The 27,410-nt window shown below is 45.6% G+C and overlaps 2 protein-coding genes across 2 annotated transcripts in view; one reads left to right on the top strand and one right to left on the bottom strand.

Moving 5' to 3' along the window:
* stxbp1b (syntaxin binding protein 1b) lies at positions 1–12,079 on the top strand (the record flags this gene model as incomplete). Its single annotated transcript, XM_080530645.1, has 19 exons — positions 1–37; positions 3,363–3,412; positions 3,547–3,628; positions 3,716–3,792; positions 3,978–4,056; positions 5,531–5,634; positions 6,855–7,003; positions 7,150–7,234; positions 7,375–7,505; positions 7,863–7,970; positions 8,183–8,243; positions 8,427–8,492; positions 9,672–9,752; positions 9,905–10,043; positions 10,412–10,521; positions 10,700–10,801; positions 10,982–11,070; positions 11,195–11,349; positions 11,964–12,079. 19 exons carry the CDS (start codon positions 1–3, stop codon positions 12,077–12,079), a joined length of 1,821 nt encoding a protein of 606 aa, XP_080386771.1.
* A 5,831-nt stretch (positions 12,080–17,910) lies between these two features.
* The window catches only part of whrnb (whirlin b), a gene marked incomplete at both ends in the record, with an annotated part of 40,087 nt that continues 30,587 nt past the window's right edge, over positions 17,911–27,410 (bottom strand). The window contains 8 exons of the mRNA XM_080531510.1: positions 17,911–18,105; positions 21,281–21,403; positions 21,556–21,728; positions 22,812–22,950; positions 23,104–23,904; positions 24,036–24,110; positions 26,375–26,533; positions 27,116–27,301. Of these exons, the coding sequence (XP_080387636.1) occupies positions 17,911–18,105; positions 21,281–21,403; positions 21,556–21,728; positions 22,812–22,950; positions 23,104–23,904; positions 24,036–24,110; positions 26,375–26,533; positions 27,116–27,301 (1,851 nt within the window). The remainder of the gene's footprint in view (positions 18,106–21,280; positions 21,404–21,555; positions 21,729–22,811; positions 22,951–23,103; positions 23,905–24,035; positions 24,111–26,374; positions 26,534–27,115; positions 27,302–27,410) is intronic.

The following is a 27,410-nucleotide window of genomic DNA, read 5'->3' as shown; positions in this document are numbered from 1 at the left end:
ATGGCACCACTCGGACTAAAAGCCATCGTTTGTGAAAGTAAGGATGTTTACTCATATCTAATGATAATTCTTTATTTTCTCTTTACAAATGGATAATATCTGTAATACTCAGCGCGGTTATGCCTTCATGCATTCAATCCATAGACAATTTAGTGTGTTCCAAACTGCAGTTTGATGGATCATTTGATACATTTGGTTAGTTGTATATTTATTCAAATATCATTATAGATTATGCCTACATTATTAAGACAAAAGACGTCTCGAGAAGTACAATACAAGTACAATATTGCGTTGCATAACATTAGCAACGTGCGTAAAAACTTTCGGTTCTCGGTGTTGCGCGTGGCAGAGTTTAGACAATATTAAATATATTCGTCTTATTTATTTGTATTTTTTATTGTTGTGTGTTTCGATTTGGGTAACGTCTATATTTCAATCATGTATAGACTTCTGCATAGTGGCATTTGTTGTGAGTTGCAGCAGCGAATTCTTGTTTCGCATAATTCCACACACTAATCTTAGTCCCTGCGGATTAAGTGCTTCAATTGACATCCTCCTCAGTGAGCGCTGCTATGGAGATAGAACACGAGCCCACTGTGGTTTTACTCATGCCATCACTGAAGATGAATTTGTTTCTACTATGTGAATAGTCAATCCAGCTAGTAGTTTTGTGTAAAAGAAAGAGTGTGGTAATCTGAAATGTGACATGTCTTGAAATGTGATTTGAGGGAATTGTATTCCATTAGGCCGACAGTTACACAGTTTTACCCTGGGCTGTAACGCATTGGGTATACACCGCGTTCTAGTTACGTTCTAGTTATACAACCTTGTTTTAAAAGTCTTCCTTGCGCACGAGGTGGTCCCCTACTCCCCTTGCGCAAGCAGTCCACAGCTATTGCGCATTGATGCGCCATTACGCACACAGAGAGAGAGGGGGTTGTGTGTGTGTGTGTGTGTGTGTGTGTGTGTGTGTGTGTGTGTGTGTGTGTGTGTGTGTGTGTGTGTCTGTGTGTGTGTGTGTGTGTGTGTGTTACTCATGTAAATAAAATAAAGTATGGTCCATGTCATTACCAGGACATACGTGGATGTTCTTGTTTGGCCAAGTATTTTGTGGAATAAGGAAGGGGTAGACAGATAGTGAGTGGTGAACAGTGATGTTACAACCAGGGTGGGATGCTTGTGTGGGTATTCTCTGTCACTAACTCAAGTGTATGTCTGTCCTAGGGTGGAGGTGAGATAGGGTGGGGCTAGGATCTGGGGTGAGGGTGTCTTGAGTAGCCTCAGCCTCCTTTTCACCCAGCCCTCTGAAATTCAGCATCAGCACCTGCTTGTCATGGTGGGCTAACTGACATTCTGATTGAGCCATACAGTACATGAGGGTCCTACTGTTTTGGTACTGGTGTGTACTGTACAGTATCTGGATCCTTTGATCACCCTGCCTCCCCCTGCCAGTCCCCACGTTGGTTTGCTCCTAATCCTAAAGGCGTTTTGTTGGCATACAGACAAGGCCAAGATACCTTTTTGTTGTTTTGGTGTTTTTCAATTCTAGAAGGATTATGAATGTGTGTGTGTGTGTGTGTGTGTGTGTGTGTGTATGCATGATTCTGTATCATCACCGTATGCATTATCTTGTTATTTAGATGGAAGAGAAGTTTTGCACACATCCAAAGTCGTCACACACACACACACACACACACACACACACACACACACACAGGAGCAGGACAAACAAAGTCAGACTGTCATGCTGCTTTAGTGACTTAATGAAGACGGTTGACGATTTGTGTCACCGTCTTGATTTAATTACGGGAGCAGCATGACAGTTTGGCCGGACATTCCCCCTAAGTATTTTTTTTTTTTGTCCTGATCCTGTGACTCGTCTGGATGTGCGTAAAACCTCTCTTTTTACCTGTTTGTATCGACCTTAGGTAACCTTTGTTTATCACACAGTTCTTCATTGTGTCTTTCATCAAATGACGATGGTCATTTACATTTCTGGCAAGGACTATGGGGAAAACCTGTCAGAAATAAAGGAAATACCTCATAGAATCTTCATACAATCCTTCATACAATACAATTCATACAATCCATGGGAATCCATTATTGCCTCTTTCTCTCATGGAGCAATGTTCCCCATGGATTGTTCCATGGTCATGGCATGTTGCTCCCAGTGTTCTGTTGATATCCTCTCTCTCAGTATTTGGTGATAGAAGATACAGTACTGACGGTTGGCCGGACACCGTAGACTAGGCATCACTAGAGGTTAAAACCTGAGATATCCTGTAGCTGTTATGGTTTCCAGGAGCGCACCCCAGAGCTCTTGTCTAGCCACATCTAGTCTCCACGCTGTTTATGTTGCAGACTCGTTTCCCTTTGGCTTTTAGTTGGTCAAAGAGGATCAGTTTCGACAGGTTATGGCATTTTTAGACCAATGCGGGGTACTGTAAACAGTGTGGGTGTGTGTGTGTGTGTGTGTGTGTGTGTGTGTGTGTGTGTGTGTGCGCACGCACATACATGCTTGCGTGTGTGTCTACGTGCATGTGTGCATGTGTGTGTGGTGTTTGAGTCAACATGCTTGTCTGTGATGCTACATCCTGTGCCACAGAAAGAGCCCAGAAATAGCGGCCCTGTGGTGTAAGAGGATTGGGAGGAGATTAGGCCCTGTGATTGCTATGTCCCTCTCACTCCAGCAGAATAGGTCGTCTTTTTAAACCATATATTTGGAGCTTATCCTTCCCCTTCTTCACTATGCCAGGCCCCCCCATGGACAGGCATCTGGATGATGACATATTTGTATCAGAGGAGCAGTAGCATTCCTTCAAAAACGTGTGTGCGTGTGTGTGTGTGTGTGTGTGTGTGTGTGTGTGTGCGTGCGCGCGTGTTTACATCTCTACCTCTACTTCCTGTCTGAAAGGATTTAGATGGCCAGAATGAAAAGAAACTGTTAGAATCTCTCGCTAAGATGAAAGATCCGTGGTCATATCGCCTCGTCACTGACACACAGTCCAAATGCTGAGATGCACAGAGATGTGCTCAGTGATGTCTGAGGTCATCCTTCCAAATGGTTCCATTAGGGAACGGCAGGTTCCCAGACACCTAGGAGGTATAATGAGTGTATCATTAGCGTGCCGTGCTCTATGACATGCCCATTCACACCCGTCACATGAGGCCATTTATGTCAACTGTGCCCTCTCTGTCAACGCCGTCTGTTACTCCCTCAAACTGAAGAAAAGCTCCAGCGCCTGGTTGCAGTGTCTGGCAGGCTCTTTTTACATGAAACATTACAGCATGAGGTGCAATAACAGCACTTCTTGATCACAAAATAGTTGTTGTTCTATTAATAATGATTTCTCTTTTTACAGAGATTATGAATGATGTCATCCGGAAGGTGCACAAAAAGGGAGAATGGAAGGTATGGAAGGTTATATTGTATTGGCCTTGAATGTATGTGTGGTAGAACATATATTATTATTAGTAGTAGTAGTACATTATTATTAATCATTATTATTTATAAGAATTCTAATTATTATTACTCATATTAACCAGGTGCTGGTCGTGGACAAGCTGAGTATGAGAATGATATCGTCCTGCTGTAAGATGACAGATATCATGTCACAGGGCATCACCAGTAAGTACCACCCTCTCGGCATCGCTTACTAGACGAGGAATCATGACTTTGGCATGCTGAACGACCGTGCATTTCTTTCCTCCCCAGTTGTAGAAGATATCATGAAAAAACGCGAACCTATCCCCAGCATGGAGGCCATCTACCTTCTCACACCCTCTGATGAGGTATTCTCATGTTTATCCAGTTCATCCATTCCTGTATTATTCCACGCTTTGTACACTACTGCCTTTATCACCCATGTTGACGTTTTCGAGCATGGTATTGACGTCTCCTCCACAACACACTGTAGTGTAGGTTATCACTTGTGCAGCATTTTTAGGAAGAATACTCTCACTTTCCCTCTCCCTAGTCAGTGGAGGGACTCATCGACGACTTCAGAGACCCCAGTTCTCCCAGATACAGAGGAGCACACGCCTTCTTCACTGACGGTGAGTTACTGGGAACAAGACAAGCAGATACCAGGGCCCTATTCCATGAAGCTCGATAAAGGTCTAAGCCTCGATAAAGTTTTAAGCCTCGAAAATGTTAGCTTGCGTTCGGTGCCATCAATGTGGCTCAAATAATTCGCTGCTTGGTTGAGCTCCTTCTGAGTCAGATATAATTAGCCTGGTCCCGACCAGGCTAAAACACAGGCTATAGTCATCCGTGCGTCAAAAAAGGCTCACAGGCGGAAACTAAACCCTGAACGAAAGTTCCTCATGTGTCTTTTAGGAAATATTAGTTCCCACTTCACATGAGATAGATAGATTAGATAGTTTGACTGTGTGATAGATAGATAATTTGATATTTTGAAAGTGTGATCGATCGATAGATAGTTTGATTGTGTGATAGATAACTTGATATTTTGAAAGTGTGATCGATCGATAGATAGTTTGATTGTGTGATAGATAACTTGATATTTTGAAAGTGTGATAGATAGATAAAGAAAAGAGTGTAAAAAAAAAAAGAAGTAATTGTCTCAACTTGCATTGCCGTCATGACAGCGGTCTAGCTAGCGTAGTGGTTAAGGCTGTGGACTCGAGTTCCAAAGGTTGAGAGTTCGAGACTTGACTAAGTCATTCATTTTTTTTTTTTTTACATTTAACCGAAGATTTCATGCAAAGGTTTCAAACACCATTGTAATCGTGTCAGTTCTTGTAAATTAGCCTGCACCATAATTTTATAGCCTACAATACTTTTTTAGATGAGATTTTAGATTAGATTCAGACAACGAAATGCAGTAAAAAGTGCGCCTGAAGAGGGATTCGAACCACTGATATAAAATGTCGAATAAATCCTATGGCAGCAGTCAATACCACTACGCCATTGTGGCGATATGATGGTTTGTAGCCTGCTGCGGATATCACCACAGTAGCAATATTCATTTATTAAAATATGAACATATAACAATAACTGGGGCTAGTATGACCTACGCATTTAATCGGTCAGCAATTTCTTGCCAAACCATTTCCCTCGCCTTGTTAATTGCGGCAGTATTGCACTATTTTACATCTTATTTTTCCGTCTTCATAAAAATCAATAATTCGGAATGCTGCGCAAATGTAGTACCCCTGCAGAGTGGAGTATCTTCATTTCGACAGATCGACACTTCAGGGCTTTTTATGTCTGCGTGCACGCGCCCATATCGAAGATTTGTAAGCCTGTCTTCTGTGAACACTGATGACACAAGGCTGATCCTCATTCGAGGAATCACCTGAGGCTTGAATACCAATCTCGAGGTCCCTGAGCGCCGCATTTAATTATAGCGCCGCTATATTAAGCCACCGTTAGTGAAACGGACCCCTGGACGCCCTTTTTTTGCCACAACCATAATATTATTGTTTCAGACATATTTGTGTATCGCTTTCCATTTCTCTCTCTCCTTACACCCGATCTTTCTCTCACCACCACCACCCTCGACAGCAATCCCAGACTCGCTGTTCAATCTGTTGACGAAGTCCCGCGCCTCCAAAGCCATGAAGACCTTGACTGAGATCCACATCGCCTTCCTGCCCTATGAGTCACAGGTGAGAGACTGTCTGGGCCTTGGAAGGGAGGAGGGGCAGCGTGGAGGAGGGCCAGAGGGATTGTCACTGGGGGATGGGCAGACGAGGACACAGAGGAAACCCCCAGAGATTGGGAGAGTGTGTGTGTGTGTGTGTGGGGGGGGGTGCTGAATGAGCTGGAGTTGTCTCCTGATAGAATGTTCCAGAGAGGCTTTAGCCGGCCCTATGGCTTTGCCTCCAATCCCCTCTGCTGTTGTCCTCTAGAATTAATCCTGGGAAGGGGAGGGGTGTGAGACACAGTACAGTAGGCCACCCGCCTCTAATCCCTCGTCTCATTGGCTGACAAGGAAGCGGCACTGTCCAGCAGCCAATGGGAGGGTGAGAGAGGAGTGTGTGACAGAGGGGTCGTGTTTTCGTGTGACCCTCAACAGATGGGTTCGTGTGGAGGTGCTGAGAGAGAAAAGGCTGGCCTGACTCTCACACACACACACACACACACAACATAGGTTGAGCTAAAGGGGAGGGGTCACGATGCATGAAAAATAAAATAAAAAATATATATAGGATGTGAGATGGTAAAAAATGGGCAGCCGTTGTTTGCATTTGAACCATGATCATGAACAAATGTCCCAGCTGCCTGGCCCATGCCATCTGTTTTTATTGAGCAATAGTGTGAAAGAGGATTAGATGATGTCACCCACATCCACACACACCCACAGTGCCCCCTCCATGCTGACTAGTCAACCTCCTCCTACCTCTCCTGCCCAACCTTACTCTCACTGACATACGGTAGTTATGTTGACGTCTGGCTCTGGTGGGTTGTTGAGTACCCCCGAGTTTCAGGGATCCGAGGTTACATGTTTTGCATTGACATTTTAGACATTTAGCAGACGCCTCTATCCTAAGCGACTTACAAAAAGTACATTTGTCTAAATTGAGTGAATCATCTATACATCAAAAGAAAAACAAATATATGCTAGGACCAGGGGCCACTGGCAGTCATAATGCTAGAAGAAGGAAGACTTACTTCCATGCACACAAGATTTACAGTCGAGAAACTGTACAAGGGGGTAGTGGGAAGGAAGAGGTCTTTAGGATCTCCATTCCAAATCTGAGGTGGCTGTTTTAGCTTCGTTTAGATCAAACAACATTGAAGTTGTTCCAATATGATCAGTATAGATTAGCCCACCTTATACTGTCCCGCGTGTGTTGTGATATCCGTATCACCGCTCTGTGTGCAGGTGTTCTCCTTAGACAAATCCGATGCCTTCCAAGACTTCTACAGCCCCTATAAGGCGGATGTCAAGAACAACATGTTGGAGCGCTGTGCCGAGCAGATCGCGACGCTCTGCAGCACCCTGAAGGAATACCCTGGTGTACGATACAGAGGGTGAGAGACAGGGGAGAGAGGACAAATATCGCTTCAAACCAGGTCTGATTATACAGTACGTCTATGTCCGACAGGAAACTAAACGGTCCATCTGTTGTCCATCTTGTCTGTGCCTATGTCTTTCTTGTCTGTCTGGCCTGACTCAGGGAGTACAAAGACTGTGCCGTTCTGGCCCAGATGGTTCAGTCCAAACTGGACGGCTACAAGGCAGACGACCCCACCATGGGAGAGGTGAGGCAGGGGAGCTGTTGTCACCACACTTTGACCTCAGAATAGTGACATCTGACATGAATCATATAAAACACTGTTAACTCATACCCCCCCCCACCCCTCCCCCCACCCCTCCTGGCTCTCTCTTTCTCTGTGTGTAGGGTCCTGACAAGTCTCGCTCTCAGATGTTGATCCTGGACCGAGGCTTTGACCCTGTGTCCCCCGTCCTGCATGAGCTCACCCTCCAGGCCATGGGCTACGACCTGCTGGGCATCGAGAACGACGTCTACAGGTAAACACACCGGGAAACCGGTCTCTCAGGCTCTCTTAGGAGTCGTGTTTCAGTCCGGTTGAGTTCGTTAGGACGTTAGATGTCCTTCTGCTGGCGACAGGGTTGTTCTCTGTTTGTGTTTGAGTCTATCGTACCGTACGGCATCTGTCATTGCATTCTCTCTTTGTTTGACTCCCTCCCTCTCTCAGGAAAGGATGATTGTAGTAGCCTACTGTCTGGCTGTCTGTTTCTCTCGCTCTCTCTCTGTCTCTCTACACACTACGGATTACACAGACAGACACAGGGAGAGATACTGAAGGGGAGAAGAGGATGATATGTAACCTCTCTCTCTCTCTCTCTCTCTCCCCCCCTGGACAGGTATGAGACCAGTGGAATGGGAGAGACCAGGGAGAAGGAAGTGTTGCTGGATGAGGATGATGACCTGTGGATGAGTCTGAGGCACAAACACATTGCAGAAGTGTCCACGTGAGTCTCTCCAACAGACAGGAGGCTCCCAAATCTCCGACCCACACACTTAGCTTCTGTAAATCGATAGGCTTTTGTTCAGGGCTCTTTATTTCTGTCACAAGGACACACCGTGTTTACAGGAACTGTGTGACGTACATGGTTATTGAACAGTTCTCTCCTTTCTTCCTCTCTCTTTCTTTGTCTATCCCTCCCTCCCACCACTCAAACAGGTCCGTGACCCGCTCCCTGAAAGAGTTCTCTGCCAGCAAGAAGATGAACACTGGAGAGAAGGTAGAGTCCAGAAACACACTTTTAGACTGCATCACTGAGCTGAGATGTATCCCTATGTATATTCCCTCCCTGATGGTGGAATATGGACATTTCCCATTAACATTATTGCAAGATTTACACAATTGTCTGAGTTACTGTGTGTGTGTGTGTGTGTGTGTGTGTGTGTGTGTGTGTGTGCTGCAGACCACAATGAAAGACCTGGCACAGATGCTGAAGAAGATGCCCCAGTATCAGAAAGAGTTGAGCAAGGTAAGAGGATGACAATAGGATCTTTATCGCAGAGTTCACCCCCCATGACCAAAGAACCAGTCCTCAAATGACAGATGAAATGTAGTTAAAGGTATGATGTTACAGTGACAGCCTTTACAATAGACCTAAATGTGTGGAACCCTCGGGGTGCTAAAGTGTGTCATGCACAGGTTGCAGAATACAGCATTCTGTCTGAACAGTAAACACTAAACTGTAACAGGTCAGTGTGGGATGCGGACCCAGGTGCGGTGAGGACAAATTGACGACAGCAGGCAGCGGTTGGCACAACTAAAGACACTTTACTGGAACAGGAATCTAATGAACAGCCACAGGAAGAAACCCTCTTCCTGTGCTAAAACAACTAGAGCAGCTCACAACTCTCTCTGCAAGGCAGAAACATAACAGCGCAGGAACACACACACACACACACACACACACACACACACACACACACACACACACACACACACACACACACACACACACACACACACACACACACACACACACACACACACACACACACACACACACACACACACACACACACACACACACACACACACACACACACACACACACACACACACACACACACACACACACACACACACACACACACACACACACACACACACACACACACACACACACACACACACACACACACACACACACACACACACACACACACACACACACACACACACACACACACACACACACACACACACACACACACACACACACACACACACACACACACACACACACACACACACACACACACACACACACACACACACACACACACACACACACACACACACACACACACACACACACACACACACACACACACACACACACACACACACACACACACACACACACACACACACACACACACACACACACACACACACACACACACACAGTGATTTATGTCCTCCCTTCCCGGGAGTGCCGGGAAGGGAGGACATAAATACACAAGTGCCAAACAGACACAGGTGACACACATTAGTCCATAACGAGGAGAGGAACAGGGAGTGTAGTAGTGTCCCAAGCCACTAAGGGCCGCCAGAGGGAGGCACTAAGGAGTCACCAGGGAAATGGCGACCCCAACCGTAACACTAAACTAACCGCAGAGGGTTGTGACCACCTCCTCCTTGTTTCCAGTACTCTACCCACCTCCACCTGGCTGAGGACTGTATGAACCGCTACCAGGGCACCGTGGACAAGCTGTGTCGTGTAGAACAGGTAAGACAACCCAAGGAAACTGCAGAAAAGGCTCCTTCGCTAGGATATAATAGTATTTGTGGTTACAGTGGATATAATAGTATTTGTGGTTACAGTGGATATAATGGGAGTATTTAACAACCTTTTCTATTCCTCTTCTACCCCTGCCCCAGGACCTGGCGATGGGAACAGATGCGGAGGGGGAGAAGATCAAAGACCCCATGCGGGCCATCGTCCCTGTCCTATTGGACGCCAATGTCACCATCTTTGACAAGATTCGTATCATCCTACTCTATATCTTCCTCAAGAATGGTGAGAGAGCCACATTCTCTTGAGTCATGAGGCGTACCTGTAGACACAACTGTCAGGGTGCAGTGTGTGTTGTCCACCAGTGTGTGTTGTTCACCAGTGTGTGTTGTTCACCAGTGTGTGTTGTTCACCTGTGTGTGTTGTCCACCAGTGTGTGTTGTTCACCTCAATCAAAACCATGATAATACATGATTGTACATCTGTGATTTGATTTGTGTGGGTGTGTGCCTGTGTGTGTGTCTGTGCATGTTTTAATGCATGTGTGCGTGTGTTTGTATGTGTGTGTGTGTGTGTGTGTGTGTGTTTGTGTGTGCGTGTGCATGCATGCATGTTTGTGTGTGTGTGTGTGTGTGTGTGCACGTGTGTGTCAGGTGTGACGGAGGAGAACCTGTGTAAACTCCTCCAGCATGCTAATATCCCTCCTGAGGACAGTGACATCATCTCCAACATGGCCCACATGGGCATCCCCATCATCTCCGAGGTGAGCTCACACAGCACCTCAAGGACTCATTAAGGAACCATCTCACAACTCTCTCACAACGGAGTAGAAACCTATTAGAAACATAGGAATTTGAAAAAACGCCTCAACAATGCCTTCAAAAAGAGAGTATGTTTATGTAACTCTCATCCACTTCTCATCCACTTCTCATCCACTTCAGAACACGACTAAGAAAGTGAAGAAGGTGGACCGTAAGGAGCGGGTCAGCGAGCAGACCTACCAGCTCTCCCGATGGACCCCGCTAATCAAGGACATCATGGAGGCAGGTCTCATCTGTTATTGTAGATTACATTCCATTAGTCTGGATTAGGTGAGATTGGATTAGAGACCGTTCATCCTGTCGTAGATCTGTTTTGTGTGGGGCGCTGATGAGTTGATTTCATTCGGATGTTTTTGCAATTTTTGGTTGGACTCCGATGACCCCTGTAATGTCATTGTACAGGATGCCATTGAGGACAAACTGGACCAGAAGCTGTACCCCTACATCTCTCAACGTTCAGTATCCTCCCACTCCAGTGCTGCTCCATCAAGGTATACGATTTGGGCAATTTCTCATAAACACACACACATGCACGCACACACATACACACGCACGCACACACCCACACACACAATGGTTAATTCTGTGTCTGAATGTGCTTCTCTCCCATGGCAGTGCCCGGTATGGAAACTGGCACAAGAACAAGGGCCCTACGGAGATGAAGACAGGCCCTCGCATCATCGTCTTCATCATCGGAGGCATGACCTACAGTGAGATGCGCTGCGTCTATGAGGTCACACAGGCTAATGGCAAGTGGGAGGCAATCATTGGTGAGTAAGACACACTGAGGTGTAGATACAGTATTACCACCACCTGTTGATATCTGTTACTGGCTTCTCTCTAAAAGAATGTGAAGAGGCACTGTCCTGGAGAGCTCAGGAACGAGGGAGCCATCTCCTCCGTCTTCATGGGGCTGAATCACCCTGTTATCGAAGTATATCGACATTTCTATATTTGGGAAAGTGCAGATCGTTTGGAAATCCTAGAGTTCTGTTTCCGTCGCGGGCTGACTCAGCTGCTGCCGGAGAATTTGCTTAGTCTGTCGACAGTCTTCCTCAGAGAGCTTTTAGAGAGGGGGATATGGTGATGTGTGCAGGGAATGGATACCAGAGGACACAGTATCAGGACACAGCTGGCCAGGTGGGGTTGCAGGACTCACTGGTCAGCAGATTAGATCCCTGAATAGCCTCAAATTATCTACTATTCAGTGAAGTTCCATGAATGTTATCTCTACAAGTATTTTTTCCATGTCAAGGTGTGATGCCCGCTAATGTTTTCTTTCGTGAGTATCCGGCGTCCCTAACAAAGGTATTTCCAGAGTGTGTAGAGTGGGGTGCAATGAGAAAATGAGCATGCAGCCTTTGTGCCCCCCATCCCCCCATAGGTGCCACCCACATGCTCACTCCCACCAAATATCTCAAGGAGCTGCAGCACCCTGACTTCCTGGACCCCAACAGTGCACCCGAGGAGCCAGACCTGGCCCCTGCCCCTGCAGAATAACAACAAACACAGCGAGAAGTAAAATAGCCCGCCACCCCCCACCTCCTCGTACACCCCTCGTATCGTCCCCCTCTCCATCCCACCTCCACCTTTCCTGACTCAGCGGACTTTGATCTGCCTCCCACTCCAGCGTGGTCACCCTGCCTACCTACACTGTGAAATCACTGCAATGGAAAGTGAACCGCCATTCACACAATTATGTGGACCAATCACTTTTCTTTTTAAATCCACCCTTCTTACAAGTCAGAAGGATCAGTGGCAGGGCGCGGTCTACTTTACATGTACGCTCTGATTGGAATCTCCGTCCATCCTCTCATACTTCCTGGGGGTCATTTTCACCCCTTTACCTCCAGGTCTAGTCCATTGCTTTTCCATGTGGTCTGTTACCCTGTATATCTGTGTTTGTTCTGTCTTTGGTGTGGTAGTCTATTCTATGTACACTCACTGAACACTTTATTAGGAACACCTGTACACCTTCTCTTTCATTCAGGTTGTGTAATGGGAATGTTTTCTTGGCACGCTTTGGGCCTGTTAATACCAATATAAATCATCGCTTGAATGCTACATCCAATTTGAGTATTGTTGCTGACATTGTGCATTCTTTCATGGGCACAAAGTACCCATCTTCTAATGGCTACTTCCAGCATGATGATAATGCACCATGTCACAAAGCAAAAGTCTCAAACTGGTTTCATGAACTTAACAATGAGTTCAGTGTTCTTCAGTGGCCTTCACAGTCACTGGATCTGAATCCAATAGAACACCTTTGAGATGTGATAGAATGGGAGATTCATAGTTTGAAAGGGCACCTGAAAAATCTGCAGGAATTGCGTGATCCAATCATGTCATCATGGACCAGAATGTCAAAGGAATGTTTCCAAAATCTTGCGGAATCAATGCCACGAAGAATCAAGGCTGTTTTGAGAACAAAGGGAGGACTTACCCAGTTTAGTGTTCCTAATATAGTGTTCCTAATAAAGTGTTTGGTGAGTGTATATGTACAGTATGTTTTATCTTTCACATATAAGTGGTTGTTGTCTTAACAGCTGTACAAAGTACCACATTGTAACAGTCCTCTACTATGGCAGATTTAGAAACATTGTCTTTGCCCTGAGTTTTATCTACCGTCATATCGAGAAGCATCTTTTGTGGTGCCCATCATCCTGACTGACTGAGTTTATTGGACTACAGTATTTTTCTGAATATGAGATTCTTCACTATACTTAAATCACTGTGGGAGATATTAGCTGTGTCTGTGATTGTCATCTATGTGTCAGTGAAGATGTGATAATCCTTTACAGTATTCCATGTTCTTCAACAACTCACGTCTCTCATGTCTCACATGTCTGTTTTTATAACCTTTGTGCTGCAGGATCAACTCAAATCTTCACCCCTACACGCCTTCTTAAAGTCCTCAAAGACATGGATAAACAAGAGGAAGAGAAAGAGGAAGAGAAGAACATCTAAGAACCTTCCACAGATGTCCCTCTCCTAATCCCCCTCCCCTCCAAAACTCCCTGAACCAGCATATAGGACCCAACCCATAACCCACCTCACTCTATATAACATGAAGTGTATATTCAGCTTATGTGTTTAGATAGCATGATACTTACATAATAATAATAATAATAATAATAATAATAATAATAATAATAAGGATAATGATAATAATAATAATACATCATAAAGCACAATCCCTAAAAACAAAGCTGAAAGAAAGCACTGATGATTGGAGTGGAGATTGAATTTGGGCTGGATGACTGTTGACCTGCGGGTGTTTTTTTTGGTAAACTACAATCTCAGGATGTTGTTACAGTGTGCTTCCTTAACAAAAGAAACATGTAGATTTGATTAGTGAGGATGGCCAATCAGAGATGAGATGAGATTGGAATTGGATGGGAATTGAGGAACGATCCCAGGTATTCTTTATACTGCTCAACGCCTCAGAAGTGTGAATGGTTGAGACTACTATGGAATCTACAACACTCCCATTCCCCCTCTCAAAGATGTATGATACGTTTTCTGTGTAGCATACACATCTATCTTATATATATAGTCTTTCTTTTATTATGTGTAAAATCCGAGATGATTGAACAAAAGGGCCAATTCTATTCCAATGTTGCTTTGGAAAAGACAATTTTATTGGTAATTCAAAACATTCTCATTGTCATGCATTCAGTAATTCAAAAAATATATGCCATATCAATGTTTGATTTCTGGTGATTATTCTAACGTTGGAAATGTCAACATGAAGCTACTTTGTATAAGGTAGTTGTGATTTAGCTGTAGTGTGAATCGATAATTGCGACAGTAGCAATCAATCATAGGAATATTCTTCCTATATTAGTATAGCTCTCTGTCTCTGGTTGGGTACATTACAGTATGTCTCCACAACCATCTGAATTGTTTCTGAATTCTCTTCTTTTCATTTCTCTTTTCTCCTTTAGATTCATACAATAGTTTCATTTGTCTTCTATTTCCCAGTGCAGAATACAGTATGTTACACTGTACGCTGTTGTGATGCTAACTATTTGTTATTATTGTTGTTACTGCTGTTGTGTATAGTGATGCGTTAACATTCTATTAGAGTAATTTTTTATCTACTAAGAGAGATACCAGTATTATAATCAGAATTCTATGCTTGGAAGTGATTACTGTAATCATGAACAATACTCGTTCTGCAATGAAGTACATACTTAATTAAGCTATTTAATAAAGTGGCTTCCATAAAAAGTGGACCTGTCATGTACTGTGTCTCCATATCAGCGTATGTCAATGTATCAGTGAAAACGGTTTACTCATTTGTTTGATTTAAAGATGGCTTGGTCTTCTGACATTGTCAAGAACCCCCTGAAAGTAACACAACAGTTTGGGGCTTTACACACTACAGGGCCAAGCCGAGCCATACTGTGCTGGTTTGCATATTTTCAGTTCGCATGGTCCTTTCCAGAACAGTTTCAGCAACTATGGTAGATGTGTAACTAGGCCAGCACAGCTCAGCGTGCCTTGGCTCTGTGTAAATCAGGGTTTTGTGACATCATGTTGAGAGAGCAATAATGATATTGTAGTACCATGTACATCCAGTGGAGAGAGACATTGGCACACCGCTGGGTTACCACAGAGAGCTTTGCTTTTGAAACAGATGACTGGAGCCAACATGACTTCAGAACACTGTAGTGATTGCTTGGTTACGAAGTCCATTAATGCTATGATAACATGATAGGATACAGCTTTATATAGCGACATTTTGGGTTTTCAGAAGCATTAGGTCTACTTGTTAGTGAGGAACATTTAAGCCAAATAACATGAAATAATGTCAGAGTTTTAAGACATAACAATGGATAGAAGGCTGTAGCCCACATACTATTATGAATCTGTTTTTATGCCAGGAACCATGATTGTTAGTGGCAGCTCTTCTCTACTTCAATTTTTGTCTTATTTTGTTCCTTGAGTGTACAGGGTACAGTACCGGTATATTCATTATAGAACTCCATCAGTAACATACCAAGAGTACCACTAACCTCTATTTGGTAGCACTATCTCTTGAATACTGTACTGAGCTCAAGGCCATCAAGGGAACAGCACACAATAAATGCCTGTTTATAAGCAGCAGCTTACTCACTTCAACACTATGATAAGCTTCTCTTTTAAAGTAAGAGTTTAATATAACTGAGGACATTTCAATGCATTAGGGTCAGGGTTACAGTTAGGGTTAAAAACCAAAAAACAAAACAATGACAAATTGAAAAACAAATTCAGACTGAGATTCAGAGATTCAGATGAATGACTCGAACATGCAGAAATATGAAATGACTCTCAATACGTTGTTAAATCTTTATTCAGTTCATTGTTTCCGATGCACTCAGGAGACTTGAAGAACACATCAAGCATTTGGTGCGGTTAGCGTTTGGTTATGATTTTCGACTTTTGTACTAATACTGTGTCAGCTGTGTAGTAAGAGATGCATTATATAATATGACTAGGCTTCGTATGCTACAGCTGTAGCTCTACAATACGTGTCCAGCCCCAGTATTTCACAACACTAGTCTTCCGTTGGGCACCAGTCCAGATGGCACACACATAACTGAGGAGAATGAAGATGCCGCAGACATAATACAGTCTACATTGTCCACATTGTTCCTGTGCAGCTGAGTACTCTGTCTCAAATCCTCCAATCATGGCATTGTTTTGGTCCAAGGATAGGACATGTGATGTAGCCAGAGGCTACCTGGCCCTGCAATAGTCATCTGAAGAAGACAGGAGTCCGTACCAACAGCTACAGAGGAAGGTATTCCTTTGCGGTTGCGTAATACTGATACAATTATTCCGTTTCTCTCTATACATATCTATGTCTATAAATATACAGTGTGGAATACTATACACGGCCAAGTTATACATATCATATTTGGACTGTTTGCATTCACACCATAAGCAATAGGTCTCCTTTTCTTATATTCAATATTTAAAAATATCATTATTCTGTAAACCTTTCCATCGTCATAATTAATTTACATTTATTAATCGATGTATATGTGTTATTATATTTTATACAATGGGTTGATCAAACCAGGCATTGTGATTGGCCAAGAAGCATTCCAGCCGTTCAGACATCTCCGATATCAGCACGGCGACCTCATCACTTTCACTTGCTAAATGTATACAGTACACACGTCTTTAATGCTCACGTTCACCATTTCCCACTAGGTAGGGAGATCATACTGTACCAAAACACTTAAATAAGCCTTTGAATCCACTGTAATACACACACACACACACACACACACACACACACACACACAGACACACACACACACACACACACACACACACACACACACACACACACACACACACACACACACACACACACACACACACACACACACACACACACAGTATTACATTGCATTACAGTTACCACTCCCCCCCCCCACAAACACACACTTTTAATGGGTTACCTATAATTGATATGTTTTCTACTATAACAATGCATTAGCAGCCCATTGATGAATGTCTCTCTTTCTCTCAACCTGGCGCTCTGACTCCTCATTACCGTCCCTAATTAAGCTCTCAGCGTGGTGTTTGAGTTGGTCTTCTATGTGCTGTACAGTGGGCGTATGGATATGGACGTCTCATATATGGCACATATCTTTCTATCAAGAGCTAAAACGAAAAAATAGCAGTTGGAAAAGTGTTACTATAAATAATCTAAAAAAAAGTGATGCAAGTGACATTATACAATCCCATTTAAAAATAGTGTCCTCTCATATAGATTCCCCAACATTAGAAATGGCAATCTCCAATCTCGTGGGTGGTTTCAGGCTATATACTGTACAATGTTCAATATACAAGTATGAGTGTTCGTGCTCATAAAACATTAGGCAAAAAAAGTGTTTGAGAGGTGACGTAAAGGTATCGTTTGAGTGTGATTAGATACACCTATTTTCAAACCACCATCTTAGTTGAACCCCTTGCCAGGAGAGAGCTGCTACAGATGGTAAACCTATAGATACAGTTAACGGCAATGACATCCTAAATCACTGTATTTATTTATTTCCATGAGTTAGGCTATACCCAAGACTTTAGTTCAATGCAATTACATTCTATGGATGGGTATTTCTTAAGGCAGAATATCAGACATGGCCATAATCTTGAAGCCAAAAGAATGGGGATAGAAGGATGGATCTGAGAACAACTAAGGGAGGGAGGACGGGGAAAGAGATTAAGATAACTATTTGGTTCCCATGTGCAACACTCTCAACCTCACACTCCATTTTCAACCTCTCCTTCCATTTCTCTCTAGCCAACCCCCTCTAAAGTGCAAAGTCCTGCTAAAGACCCTGCACCAGGTCGCCGTTGAAATCGGCCACCAGGAAGTCAATGTGGTCCCTCTCTTTGGTCTTGAAGGCCTCTGCGATGATGCGTGCAGCGTCCCTGTGCTCCCGGCCCCTCAGGGAGACCCCGTTCACCTCCAGGATCACCTGGCCCACCCTTAGCTGACCGCAGTTGTGTGCTGAGCCCCCTTTCTATAAGACAGAGAGAGAGAAAGACAGAATGAAAGAGACAGAGACATAAAGAAAAAGAGAGAGAGCGAGAGAGAAAGAGAGAGAGGGGGAGAGGGAGGGGGAGAAGGGTGTAGAATAGTGAGTAGATAAATTCACAGTGGAGAGAAAGATGGATGGGAGTTTGAAGAACAGTGAAGGATATGTGAGTGCCAAAGGCAGAGGGAGGGGCATGATCTGTCAAAAGAGCAAAGCTTTGATTTGACAGGTTCTATTGAATGATTATATGGCATTCCATCAGGCCAGATAAACAGGAGGGACAGAGACATTAGGCTAGGGGGAGGAGGCCCCGACTGATACGCAGGCAGGCAGGCAGGCAGGCAGGCAGGCAGGCAGGCAGGCAACATGCTCAGCCAGGGAAAAGACAGCTGGTGAACAGAACAGGCCAATCAGCTGGAGGCCTGCTCCACTTTACACTTGCTCTGATCAACCCCACCTCCTCGAGCCTTGTGAAGACTGAGGGGGAAGGCATTCCGGTGTACAAATTGGACTCCTTGAAACTAAGTGATGGTACTCTAGCCTTACATGCAGTACTATCTATAGCGGCAAAGACTTGATGTCGGCCCCATCGAGGAAGACATGAGAGGAATGCCAGAATACTAATTATCTTTATTCTATTTGGATTAATTGTTTGACATTGTTTGACATTATTTCATGTTTTTGATTACTCCGAGCGCATTGTGCGCTAACTACATTTTGTATTGCCCATTAACCCTCTATCTCTCTACAGACTAATATCACAATGTGCTTTGTCCCCATTCCTGTTATTTTGTCCCTCAGGAGGACACATAGACGCTACACACCCCCCTCGCAACCCTTCCAATCTAAACTATCCACCATGCTCAACTGAACACAACCTCATTATCGCGGGAGGTCTGCCAGTCAGCGGTCTGGAAAGCAGAGGCTATCTCAGCTGATGCCTCGTTCATGTCCCTCAACTTCCTCGCTCTCACAAAGACCTGGATTATACCAGAAAACACAGCTACTCCGGCAGCCCTCTCTGATGCATACTCGTTTTCTCATTCCCCTAGACCCTCTGGTCGAGGGGGAGGCACAGGACTCCTTATCTCGCCTAAGTGGTCACATAACGTCCTTCCCCTGTCACACCTGTCAATATCCTCCTTCGAATTCCATGCTGTTTCTGTCACCTCCCCAGTCAAACTTCACATTGTTGTAATCTATCGTCCCCCTTTGTCACAGCTTTGTCACTTCCTAGAAGTGATGGGTGTCCTACTCAGCTCCTTCCCTGATGACGGCACACCGCTCGCAATACTGGGTGATTTCAACATCCAGCCAGAGAAGCTTCTCTCATCTGGAGTACTTGACCTTCCCCTGTCCTTCAACCTTACCCTCCTCCGACTCATAAGGCGGCAATCAGCTTGACCTTGTCTTCACTAGATCCTCCCATACCAACCTTACTGTTACCCCTCTTCCAGTTTCTGATCACCATTTCGTATCCTTCTTTCTTCCCCTCAAATCCACCCCTTCCCAGTCAGTCCCTTCCATACATAGACAAAAAAAACGGGCTCCCTGATGACCTAAACCCATATCTATCTCTCCTTCTCAACTACTTTCTACCATTCCACTACACTGCACTCTGCACTACACTCGGTCGCTGGCTTATCATCTCTTTCCCCCCTCTCCCTTGATGATATTCTAAAACTGATCACATCTAAGCAGGAAACCACCTGCCCTCTCGATTCGATCCCATCCCCCTCCTCCCATCCATTTCCAAAGACCTCCTTCCTTTCTTTACCATCGTAATCAACTCCTCCCTATCCACAGGATCTGTCTCGGCTGCCTTTAAGACAATCAGAGTCAAGAGAGTCTGGCTCGACTGGCTCCAGTCCTCCGCCTCTACATGGATGCGGCAGTCGCGCTACCGGGTCACGTCTCTTCACTATACTGGCACCCCGGTGGTGGAACGAGCTTCCCACTGCTGTCAGGACTGCAGAATCATTCCCCATTTTCCGCCATAGACTGAAGACCCATCTCCTCAGGCTACACCTTAACTGTCCCTCTGGAGATATCTACTTAGCCTCTACCCCCCTGTACAGTTTGTCATAATAAAATGCTTCTTCTAGCACGATGACTGCCAATGGCCCAAGGCCCCCGAGCTTAGATGACTTTTTCCTGCTATGACTGGTGGATAGATGATTCACCTACTTAGTCAAATGTATTTGTCGCTTTGGATAAATGCTTCTGCTAAATGCCAAAAATGTAAATGTAAATGGATGTGACATTAGATTATATGAGTACTGTACTCTCTCTCCCCCGTCTTCGACTTGATGATATAAACCAAATGACCAAACGCTCTAACACACCAAGTTAGTAAAAGGCTTCCACTGAAATCCCCTTATTTTCAACATGAATATCATATCTTTCCCTAACCAGAATTCCCCTAGTTGTGACCATGAATACAGTCCTTCCCTAATGCTTATAAGACTCTGCACAGTGTGGCCATTCAGACATGACCAATAAATCATTATTTAATCCAAGTCCCACTAAATGGTAGGGAAATGATTGGCTAAATGTATGCTGTAGTCTTGCTGGTATCACTTTGATTATGACCAGTATTGTGTTTGATGAGCCTGTAAATGACTATAGCCCATCTGTAGTCTATTGTACAGAGATTTATAGGGGCTGATGGGGCAGTCATTGTCATGGAAATGTCTGAAGCCTCTGGCTGTGTGTGTGTGTGTGTGTGTGTGTGTCTCCGTCTTTCTTGTTCTCTCTCTCTCTCTCTCTCTCTCTCTCTCTCTCTCTCTCTCTCTCACACACACTCCTCAAGGATGTTCTGTACATAAAAGAGTGCATCACTGAGGTTGTTTTCGACTTGGGCCTAAATTGTTGTTGAATATCCTTCAAACTGTTGTTTTGAAATATCCTCTGTTCTGTACATGTACGACACTCTCCCAAGGCTCTTTACTCTCTGAAAACATCAACAAAATGACATACCCACAAGACATCTTCAATGCAAACATAAGCTACTCTGCATCTACAGGGAAGGTCACATTTAAATGAAGAGGAGATCGGACAATGATAGTCTACCATGGAGTCTTGACCACATGTTACAGGATGTCTAGTTCTCCACAATGCTGTGATATGGTGATGAAGCGGTGGCCTCTGCCTGACTCACCTGGATGGTGACGATACGCGGTAGGGGCTGACGCGTGTTCGCCCCTCCCTCTATAGCGATGCCCAGGGTGTTGGCATTCTTGACCACACGCACCAGGGTGGCGGTGGGCACTGGGGACCCCGGCTGCAGACCACAATCAATACAGGTCGTTGAGATAAGAGCTTAAAGTCACACAAAACACATTTCCGAAGCTTGACACAGAATTAATTTGTTTGAGGCACAGGATAAGATAAGACAGTGTTGTTGTTGTGATCAGGGTCCTCACTGGGTCTCACCTGTCTGGAGGACTGGGCTGCAGGTGTCTGGGCCCTGTGGGACTCCTGTGGAGCCTGGTTCTTACTGGGTCTGGGACTACCGTCCTTGCTGACCCCCCCTGCCTCTGCGATGTCCACACCACTGTCCTCACTCAGGGTCTGGCCGCTGTCTGACAGCTGAGACAGTGTGGTGCCTGGACATGGGAGATTCGATTTATAGTGGTTATAGTGTGCACACACGCACTCACACAGCACTAGTTCTGCAACCCGACTGCTTCCCTTTTGGGTTGCACACAAATACATAGACGAAAACAGAAAAAAGTCTATCGCTTAATTAAAAACCTAGGATCCGCCGGCCACGCTTCCTATGTTTACCTAGGTAGTCATGCGTTACTAAATGAAAACTATGATTCTTGCGCTTCGAGACAAAATAATCCATCTCAAAACACAATCACAACAGCAGACACAATCGACGTCGCTGTCAGACCACCAACAAACAAACTACGTTGACAAATTTGATGAAAGTCAGAGAAGCCTCACAGTTGACCACCGATCGATAACATTCCGACAGCAGCGGTTTGTCTACATTGCCAAAGGTCTGAGACGATCCAATCCAGTAAATATTTAGGCCAAGCAACGTTTTTCCATCAAAAACCTACCACGGATTGTTAGACTTGATTTCAAATTACGCGTCAAACATGCATCATCCGCCACGTATCCTTTTCAGTTTCAGTTCAGTTTCACTATAACTATTTACATTTAGGCTACCCTGGATAGAGTTTTAGGCGAATTATACAGGATCTTTAACAGGTTAAAGATATCCTACTTCTGTGTTGGGTTGTTCTTTGTTGCAGAAGGTGGAAATTAAGTCAAAACAGTCACCTGAAGAGATGTTTCATTTTCCCTGTGGTGAATGTGGTGGTGGGGGTAGTGTATTTCAGGTGCCGGCTAATGTTGCGTAGGACTGTCTGTCATTCTTCTAACAATGATGTCAATTGTGAAAAGAGCGCACACATTAACTGGCACCCAGGATACACGCCACAGGGGAAAAACTGAAGAAAAAAACACTATTTTCCTGTTACTTCCTGTGACTTTTTGACTTCAACTTCACATTTCCACAACAAAGAAGAATACAACAGAGAAATAGAATATCTTGAAGCAGGTTTTTATTCAGTGACAGACTTCCTGTTTTCCTCTATGTATTTGTGTGCAACCCAAATCAGAAGCAGTTGGGTTGCCGTAGCAGCTACGTTAACTGGACGGATGTCTGTCCTTACCTCGTTGCTGGGGCTGTGCTCCGGCCTCGGCGCTCAGTCTATGGACGTCTGCCATGACACAGTGTTGACTGGGGGAGGGGGAGCAGGACCGGTCTGGGCTGCTGGGGGGGGCGGCAGGCAGAGAGAGAGAGGGACACGGGGAGGGAGAAGGACTGGGAGAAGGACAGGGAGAGGGATGCGGAGAAGGACGTGGAGAGGGAAGTGGAGAGGGACGTGGAGAGGGGCAGGGGGAGGCAGACCTTGGAGAGGTAGCGGGCTGCTCGTAGGAGCAGGATCTGGGGGTAGGTTTGACGGAAGTCTCCTTGTTAGGAATGGCGGAGAGCGAGGCGGTGTTCTGGAGAAAGCCGCGGCCACAGGTATGGCGGCCGGAGTTGGGGCGGACGTGGTGGAGGTGGTTAGGGATGGGGGAGGAGAGGTGGAGGGATTTCTGGCAGGTGTGATGGAGAGAGCTGAGGGAGGTGTGGAGAGAGTTGATGGAGGAGTGGAGGCCAGTGGTTAGTGAAGTGTGGTGGCCTGTGTTTAGGGACGTGTGGTGGCCAGGTTTGGGGGTGGTGTGGTGGGCTGGGTTGGGGGACATGTGGTGGCCAGGGTTGGGGGTGGTGTGGTGGGCTGGGTTGGGGGACATGTGGTGGCCAGGGTTGGGGGTGGTGTGTTGGGATTGATTCAGGGTGTTGTGGTGGCCAAGGTTGGGGGTGTTGTGGTGGCCAAGGTTGGGGGTGTTGTGGTGGCCAAGGTTGGGGGTGTTGTGGTGGCTAGGGTTGGGGGTGGTGTGGTGGCCAAGGTTGGGGGTGGTGTGGTGGCCAAGGTTGGGGGTGGTGTGGTGGGGTTGGTTGGGGGTGTTGTGGTGGCCTGGGTTGTGGATAGTATGGTGGCTCGGGTTGGGGGTGGTGTAGTGGCTGGAGGTGGACGAGAGGGATTTGAGGGACTTGTGGTGGCATTCCTGGTGCAGCCTGGTGGGGGCAGTAAAGACAAGGCCAGAGTGGGACATCCTGGACACGGGGCGTTTACACGGGTCCCTCTCCCTGGGGTGTCTGGTCAGGCTCGGGGGGGGAGGGGGCTTGAAGGACGGAGGAGACTCTGAAGACACTTCATCCTAGGAGCAGGCAGACATTTTGTTTTTACATAAGTATCAGCAATAATGCCCAATATCCTACCCCTGAATGTGCAGTATAGTGTGACAATTTCAAGCGAAACAGTAACAGAAAAAAAAAGAAGAAAACTCACCAATGCAATGTCCCGTAGTGCATTCAGGCTATCCTGTGGGTCTTGCTGGATGTTGTTACCATGTGAGCACTCATTCTTAGAAAGAGAAAAAAGACAGGATTGTTTATGATGTGTTTTAAATGACTTACGGTAGTTGCTTATCATGATAAAAGTTGAATTAAAACCTTATTCTAAAAGAATGGGTCCATAGACTGCCTACATGCAGCCCAATAACACCTGTTAACAGACCCTAATGAGGTGAACCATTTCTCACTTCTCTGCGATACATCCCATTTGCTCTGACTGAACCGTAACTAAAGACCTGTCAATTAACTTCAATTGCTTGTTTATGAGGGGTGTCATTTTACAGCCTTAGTAATGAGGGAGTCGACACAGACAAGTACAGCGGAGTGTTGCTACGGCAATCAGCCACCGGGGCCATCCATCCACAGCAAGGCTACAGACCATGAACAAACTGTCACATAAAGACAATGAGATACGATGAGGTTGTGCCTGTTTACAAATAAATGTGCTTCACGTCATTACGACACACGTACTTGGCGTTCACCTCTCAGACATCGTGGGCTGACCTCTGCAAACAATGGGTTCACGTCTTGGCCAGAACATAATGACATAATCCCTTTTCGCTTTGTTTAAAGGGGCGTAAACCAAAAAGTCTTATCAGCTTTTATGACAGCGGGGGGTTTTATCTTGACTTCTGGGTAATAGACTGGTTCTTGGTATAACTGCGGCAGGCAGAATGAGGTCCCATTTAAATGATCTGGGCCACGGTGAAACATCAATAGCACACTGCAGCTCAGCAGACGTCTCATTTGAAGACACAGCTTGACACTGGCACCAGAGCACACGCCCAGACCATGACAGAAAATATGAGAAAAGATAGCTGCTGGAAACACACGCACGCACGCACGCACGCACCCACCCACCCACCCACCCACCCACCCACCCACCCACCCACCCACCCACACACACACACACACACACACACACACACACACACACACACACACACACACACACACACACACCCACACACACACACACACACACACACACACACACACACACACACACACACACACATCACCCCCACCCTCATCCACCTCCACTGAATGAATGAATGAATGAATGAATGAATGAATGGTCTTTATTGTCATTGCTATAGTACAGGTACCAAACAACGAAATTTGGGAGGGGTGTCTCCCCTGGTGCTAGGAAAGAAAAAAAAAAAACTAAAAAAACAAGAAGGGAAAGGAGCTGGTTTACATAAATAAAGGCTATGTACACTATCCACTATACCATATACTATACTGTACAGATAAGACGACTAGGGTTGTCATATTGCACATAGTGTTATTGCACATTCATTTAAAGTGTCGCAGTTTGCAGGCTTGAAATGTACACATTTGTGCCTCAGCACTACACCTGATTTTTTCAGGATTTTTTTTTCAGGATTTTTTCACTGGCTTCCGGTCAAGTTCCACATCACTTACAAAATCCTTCTGCTCCCTTACAAATCCCTCCATGCCTGCGCCCCCCAGTACCTAACTGAACTCCTCACCCAACATACCCCTTCTCAGAACCTGCGGTCCTCAGACATGGGCCTGCTGTCCACCCCCCGCACCAAACTACGGACCTTTGGGGACAGAGCCTTCAGCGTGGCTGCACGTACCCTCTGGAACTCTCTCCCCATAGTGATCCGCAACGCCCCCACCCTGGACTCCTTCAAATCAGCCCTCAAAACCCATCTGTTCACCAAGGCTTTGGCCTCTAGTCACAGTTTCTGTTTTGTTATGTGTGTTTTCTGTTTTGTCTGTCTGACCATTTCCTTTAGAATTCTAAAGCGTCCTTGGGTTTTATGAAAGGCGTTATATAAATCCAAGTTAGTATTATTATTATTATTATTATTATTATTATTATCTCACAACTTTGCGGCTGGGTGGTCAGGAGAAATGAAGTACTACTTCAGCTGTATGCTGTTGTTATCACATTGATCTCCATGTTATTAAAATCCATAACCGTACTATGGGAACACACCTGTACTCTACCTAGAGCCCTCACTTTGTCAGTGATTATACCTGAAGCCCTCACTCTGTCAGTGTTTATACCTGGAGCCCTCACTCTGTCAGTGTTTCTCCTACTAGCTGCCCTCACTCTGTCAGTGTTTCTCCTACTAGCTGCCCTCACTCTGTCAGTGTTTCTCCTACTAGCTGCCCTCACTCTGTCAGTGTTTCTTCTACTAGCTGCCCTCACTCTGTCAGTGTTTCTCCTACTAGCTGCCCTCACTCTGTCAGTGTTTCTCCTACTAGCTGCCCTCACTCTGTCAGTGTTTCTCGTACCTGGTGGCTGCCTGAGGGCTGGTGGATGCAGCGATGCGGTGGTCCTATCCCTCCATGCCAGGCCGTCAGAGCCTCCCGCTCGCGGCGCAGCACCAGCCCGTCAAAGAGCTCCAGGTCCTGGGGATCCACCAGACCGCGCACCTCAGACAGCAGGGAGAGCTGGGGAGGGTGTGGGGTGTGTGTGTGTGTGTGTGGGGGGGGGGGGGGCAGCAAAGCAGAATAGACAACATGAGTTGAGGAAGAAGACACACGACACACAAAGAACCTGACAGGACATAAATCAAGAGGTAGGTTGCCAGTCGCGCAGACCCAGATTGTGAGCTTAGAATTATAAGGTTCTATCTCCGTTTAGGGTACTTCAGAGATATTGAGCGTCAAAGTTTTTACATTCCATTATGTTTTGTGAGATGGAACCTTTGTATTTGATTAATTACTAACTAAAACATTTCAACATTTTAAAAATAACACCACACAGGCATTAGTAAACACCTAATGGATCAGATTATGTAAAAAACAAAATGTTGACCAAACATTGAGATAGAACCTTATAATTCTAACGTCACGAGATGAAGGTTAAAACCGGACCACACATTATAGCATCAAGCTGCTCCACTGAACACACTCTGTAAGTCCTGGCGAGTAGGGCTAGGCATTATGTGGGTCCATGCAACTGTGCCAAACCATCAGATGACGCACACCGAGAGAGAGGCACCCAAGTGTTCTTCCCTAGCTGGTCCTTACCTTGGCATGGGTGTTGAAGAGCTCAAACAGGGCCATAGCCAGAGACTCTAGCCCGATGTGTCCCTCCTGGTACTCCTGCAGGTAGTAGCCCATGGTCTGCCTCTCCGGGTCGGTCAGCAGCAGGAAGGCCTGCTCCTCCAGCGACACCTGGATACCCGGTGGCCCCACTCCTCTACACCCCACCGACTACATGGACAGAGACAGACAAGGGGGTAAGAGAGGAGAGGATGACTCTCTCTTTCTCTCTCTCTCGACACACTGATTGCATGGACAGAAGAAACCAGAGGGTGAGCTG

The sequence above is a fragment of the Nansenia antarctica genome (genome assembly GCF_963989245.1).
Source record: "Nansenia antarctica genome assembly, chromosome: 5".
NCBI classification, from domain to species: domain Eukaryota; kingdom Metazoa; phylum Chordata; class Actinopteri; order Argentiniformes; family Microstomatidae; genus Nansenia; species Nansenia antarctica.
Note: the sequence above shows the minus strand (reverse complement) of the source record. Positions and strands in the feature narration are given on the sequence as shown.